At 45.6% G+C, this 6,000-nt stretch overlaps 1 protein-coding gene across 1 annotated transcript in view; it reads right to left on the reverse strand.

Moving 5' to 3' along the window:
• Positions 1-5,800, reverse strand: part of YWHAG (tyrosine 3-monooxygenase/tryptophan 5-monooxygenase activation protein gamma) — a 196,970-nt gene extending 191,170 nt beyond the window's left edge. The window contains exon 1 of the mRNA XM_069614952.1: positions 5,369-5,800. Coding sequence (XP_069471053.1) covers positions 5,369-5,455 — 87 coding nt within the window. The 5' untranslated portion in view covers positions 5,456-5,800. The remainder of the gene's footprint in view (positions 1-5,368) is intronic.
• Between the last annotated feature and the right edge of the window lie 200 nt (positions 5,801-6,000).

Below are 6,000 nucleotides of genomic sequence, written 5' to 3' on the forward strand. Positions count from 1 at the left end.
TAGTAGGAAATATTCGATATGATCTACGTTCTGATAGTCCCTCATTGTATACATTTTCTTTCCCTCGATTAAGGGATTGAAAAGAGCCTTGAGACATCCCGCAACCCAATTAAGGTTGCCCCCTCCAACAAGAAAAACAGAGCGCAAGACAAGAAATCAGAAGACTGTCTTAATTATCAACTGTGACTACACTTGCCACAGTCTGAGTCCTGAAGATAGCCGAGAACTGGATCTATTCCGCTGAAACCGGTTGACCAATAGAGGGCCGGGCTGATTACCCGACTCCCTTGACTCAGCATATTCAAAGTTGAGCTTGTTCGAATCACATTTAGTTTTTAATGTGCAATCACATTCAGTTTTTAATGTGCAACTAAAAGTGAATACTAATAAACATAAGCCGTGATCCAATTAGTCCACATGGGCTATCCCTTCATATGAATGTTTTAAATAATTTGACAAGTCACAATTGGAAGCAATACAAATAGAAAAATAGAAAAAAACGTGACTTCCATAATTGTGCGCTTAATCCTAGTGGTTCAGGAAAGTAGTGAGAGGGGTTAGGGCAAGTTTCTCTTCCATCCCTTAACCTTGCTAGGCGATACTCCAGTTCACTACCAGTGTTGGCTACAAACACCTAGGGACATTTAGTAATCTATAGGGAACTAAGCCTGAGGAATAATATGTTAAACTAATTGCTCCGTCTGTGAGGTGTTAAAATGCATGATAAATAGTTAGATTTTTAAAGTGTGTGTAATGGATTCCTTTTTTTTACAACAAAATGAAAATGATGCTATGGTGCAATTTGATGCTACTTTTATCAAAACGTAATAGTCCAATGTCATATACCAACATAAAAGCAAACTACATTTCAAGGTGGAAGCTCTGTAGAAAAAGAAAAATGGCTGACAAATTCAGCACAGTAAAGAGTGCAAAAAGGGGTGTGGTTTAAGGTGGAGATGGGTGGGAATGGGAGAAAAAAGAAAAATAAAAATAATAATAATATAGATTTAGAGATGGCCATTAAATACGTCTAACAAATGGCCAAACACCACAAATCAATCCCCGTATGTCAACTGCATTGAAAAGCATTAGAGACCTTCATTCAAAGCCCCTATTTGAAGCTCTTATGTTTTCGCTTAAAAGTAGTGCTTTCAGTGCCACCTAATATCCAAGACTAAAAAGGACCATTGTTACTTAGATTTTCTGGCCTTTCTAGGACAGCGAGTTTTGCGACAACAGGGGTTGGGGGCTACACTTAATAGACTTCCAGGATATGTATTGGGCCAGAACAAGACTTGACTGCAGATGACAAAATGCATCTTGCCAGAGCACCATTCTGTCCTGAACATTTTCCGGGCTAAGAGACCAAAATCAATTGATTTCTCCAGTACATGGGGCGAAAGGATAGCTCAGGGGCAACGTGTTGTCTTGGAAGAGGCAACGCAGCAGAACAGTTTCCAATCCCAATCCTGCACTCGTTATAAAAGAATTATAATTATAGACACGCTTCATGAGCCTCAAACAATGTGGGCTTGAGTGATTTTAAGTTTTAGAAGCATTCGCAACAGCTCAACCCTCATAAGCACTGTACAATGAGTATGCATGGCTTGGGTCAGACATTTTACTGTTGTCACAAATGGATAGCCTAGATTACATTGCTTGCTCAAAAGCGTACCATGTTTGGATCACTAATATTTCAAATAGCAAGCTATATGCAGATCTTCAAGACCCAGTCCCTTCTGCAAGTGCCCTCCAGCTGCACTGGATTCAGGTCCTTGAGGATATCGGGAGGTGGGCAGAGGCCCAGCTCCACCACAAAACTGACCACTCCCCAGAGTACATTTTGGCTATTTTCAGCATGATATACTTCTATGACATAGCAGAATTTATGATGGGTGGTGGGGGGACTGAAGAGGGAGAGAGAAACGAATAAGAGCGATATAGTAGGGGGGTGGGTCAAACTTGAAATGTGTATATATTGCTGACCTGTGCTCGAGTCAGACTAGGCCGGAGTCGAGAACTGGCGATTTGCACCAACGAAGTCAGAAGGACAGTTTCTTACATCCATAGCAGTGTACCAGGGGGCACATAAGTGCCAGAACCAAAAGAACAGCACGTGTACGTCTCCTAATCTTACACATATACACACACTAGAGGAAAAATAGAGCCAAATATGAAATATAATAATGCTAAAGCATGTTGTACAAATACACTCCACCTGCAACCTTCGGTAGAAAAATTGGCCAGTCAGCATTATATTATCACAGTAAACCTACAGTGCTTTGTAGGGTCCAATTCCAGAACGGGTACTAGCATGTGGCACACAAACCTGGACTAGCGCCCAGTTGCCTCAGGGCTTGGCTTGCGCTCTACAAATAAATAAAATACAAATACAAACCTCAAAACAAATAGCATGGAACAAAGCCGTCTGAAAGCCACATGCCAAACAGGGGAATGGCTTAAAGAGCGTACAATTGTACCTTAAACTTCATTTGTTAATAACCCTTCAGGAAGACATAAAATTAAAAAAATATATATATTAACCATTTCAAGTATTCAAAGCATTCAGTTATCCAATTATAGGATATACTATTTAAATGCTGCGTCTTTTTAAATTGTGTTCAATCTGCCAGTCTATGCCCGCATCAAAACAAATGCATCAATCGGGCACTTGCGCAGCAATATGTGAAGAAAGATCTTCAGCCGTGCTTGACAGTGTGCCAAGTATCATGCCGTCTTGCCATGACCCGCCCAAGCGAGTGGTGCAATGTCGGGTAGGCAGGCATCTGCAAACGAGACAGACTGCGACATTCCTAGATCAGCATTCCTGGCTTGTCAACCCGCTCCCACCTCCTCCTATCAGTGGAGATGGAAAGGGGCTAGAGGAGAAGAGGGGGAACTTCACAGTCGCTTAAAAGCGTCGCTCCTGCTCGAGAGTATGACAAAAGCACGATATTTCCTTGTTCAATCAAGCCTCTTCCTCCCCTCCCTTCTTCCACAATGCCCAGCCTTTCTCTGCAATATGACAAATGAAGAATATTCTGGAATAGCTTGACACTGCCTTCCACGACTGCCGGATCAAACAAATGCCCTCTACCTTTTGGAATTGCGACGCTCGCCTGCTCATTTGTTGCGCAAGGACGCTTATTTACATCGAAGACTCTAGAAAAGTATGCACTCCCACGCGCGTTAACACGGAACATTAAAAAAAGAATGCCATAACTATTACTAATAAAAAGGCGTTATCTTGTGTGGTATGGGCAATTGACGCTACTGCTACATTTCCAGAATCAAAGGATCATTCACATTTGAGACTATAATAAATAAGTTCTTGCTCCATCTTAATTGGAGGGGATGGAGGGTGTATATAACACACAAGATTAACAAATCAAATGAATTGGAGGGGGTTGCACTCAGACTTGGAAAGTCATGGTGCCAGCCGCGACACCACAGCATCAAGCTTTAAGGGGCAGCACTCGTCTACCACGAACAGAGGTTGGACGACACACGCAGAATTATGTCAGCATACGTCTCAGAACATGGCGAGGCCACTGGGGCAGTGCCAATTACAAACCATCGCTGCCAGGTCTCACTTAGCTTACTACGCGGACATACTACTACCAAAAAGTGCATAGTTTAGGGCGTTATGGGGGCAGGTACTTGCCTGTCACGTATATGAAAGACAGTACTGACACATAAACAGGTGTTCTGGGATATTTAGTACCTCTACCCACAGGTCGTCAGAAGTTAACATAATTCTACCACATGGACATAGCAGAATTGAAGCGATCCAGTGCATTTCATCACAAGATATGGAATGGGGCAAAGGTTCGTATATCCAATTGGTGAAAATTGGTAATGTCCGATTGTCCAACCCTCGTGTGAAAGGTCAAAATCAATTAGCAATGGGAATGCACCTACCTACCTCAATAAATGAATGACACTGTACGCCCCTTTGAGATCACTCTGCTAATAACTTGATTGTTCCCAGCTCTTTTATTTAAAAAAAAAAAAAAAAAAAAAAAAAAAAAAAAAAAAGGAGTAGCGGCTCGCTCTTTCCGTCCTATGGAACAAGCTACCAATGGACCTAATGCTTGGAACCAACATACCTGGTGTTTCGGAAACGCATAAAAACCTCTTTATTTGGTTAATTTCCCCTATGCTGTGATCTTGCTACTTGTTCTGCTGATCCTTGGTAAATGAGCTATGCGAGCCAGTTGTTTTGTCCCGTGTTCCAAAACACACAGTGTTTGTTTTATCGCCCTCATGACTGCGGGCTTCCGTGCTCAATAAATTAAAACGGGCACGTGCACTCGTGCATTTACATTAGAAATTACAAGCAAGGGACACGTTACGTCCCGAATGAGACAAGGTAATGTGAGAAAAATATAATACACAAAATCTTTGCTTGTGAAGTACTGGTAGCCAAGCATCATATTGTGCATACTCTACATTAAAAAACAAAACTGCCCATCCTCATGGAAGCGAGTAAGACCGACCAATGGCACTGTGCCGAACGATAAGGAGACTGGTGAAGGGAAGAGTGGGCTGATGCATCACTAGCAAGACTAATGAGGTGAGTGCGGAAACCTTGCCCTCCAAACCTAGGAGTGTGATCGGCTAGACAGTCCGACGGGGGCACCGTGGTTATTGCCTACACCATTCATTAAAATGCCCAGTTAATGGAGGATTTACAGGTGATCCCCCTGGACCACCCATAGCAATTGAGTAATGATAAGTCTGTCACCGCACAGCACTTCCGTCTGGTCGACTGTGGACAGAAACAGGCAAGCAACGGTGCAAAAACATGAGGAGGCCACGGTAATCCTGCCACGATTCAGGACAAAAGAAAGGAGATAATGGTGACCCACTCCCTTTCAAATAGTTGTCGTTCAAATTGCATGTAGAACAGTAGATAGGCCCAACACACACACGCACATTCCCACACCCCAAAGGGCATTTGGGTGCATGATCATTCGGCAGGGGACAGGGTATGCGTTTCCCCCAAGATAAAGGGTGGGGCAGTGGCAGTGCACAATACTCGGTCACAAACTATCATAGGTTGGGGTAACCGGGCCCATTCTCGGGGTGGGCAGGGTCCAGGCGTTTCACCGAGGGGGTTGGGGGTTGTATACTCCAAGATTGGTGAAAGGTGCACAGGCACCCCATGAACGGCGAGTAAAGATGCATTTCACCCACCCAAGACCACAGGCTATGAGAACGAATGTGACCCCTCTCCCAACACCATGCGTCCTCCAAGTAGACGGTGTTCTAGTGTTCAGAAGCGAGGTGGCCTATCTTGCTTCAGGAGGGGTGGGGCTGTCAGCGAGAGATACACGAGTAGTGCAGACCCAGTCCCCTGACTTACAGCTTTCATCGCGGCCGCCATGTCGTCGTATCTCTCGGCTTGCTCGGCCAGCCGGGCTTTCTGCACCAGTTGCTCGCGGTCCACCATCTTCGGGCTGCGGGAGTTGCTCCGGCGCGCGCGGCTCTAGACTGGCGGCGGCTGCCTCTGCGCGCTCTCACAGTTGGGAGAGTATGACAGGCAACGCGTCCCGCCTTCTGACAGCCGAGGCGACGACTCAACGTTGACTGATCGGGCACGGGCTGCTCACACAGGTGTAGCTCGTGTTAGCTGAGGGAGGCGATCCGTTAGACGCGCGCGCGCTTTGGTGTAGATAACGGGCACGGAGGATGCGGCAGCTCCTCGCAGTTCTGCGCGTGCAATCTGAAGGAACAGCCCCTCTCGCCCTCCCTCATCTCCCTGCCCGCCCTGTCTCCAACCTCACCGCACATCTTAGTCCTGCCCCTCCGGGAACGTCACTCTCCCTAAAAGGGAATCTTGCTGGTCGAGCGCTAGGAGTGGGGGGGAAGCTGCGGACACGCGCTGCCTGCTGGGAGGTGTAGTTGCACAGAGCTTGCAGTGCTTCCTTCTTCCGAGGAAAACGCCTTTGTTGTAAAACTACAACTCCCGGAGAACAACACCAGACAGGGACTAAG

This window comes from Ambystoma mexicanum, chromosome 9, assembly GCF_040938575.1.
Source record: "Ambystoma mexicanum isolate Mex_15411 chromosome 9, UKY_AmexF1_1, whole genome shotgun sequence".
Classification (NCBI taxonomy): Eukaryota; Metazoa; Chordata; class Amphibia; order Caudata; family Ambystomatidae; genus Ambystoma; species Ambystoma mexicanum.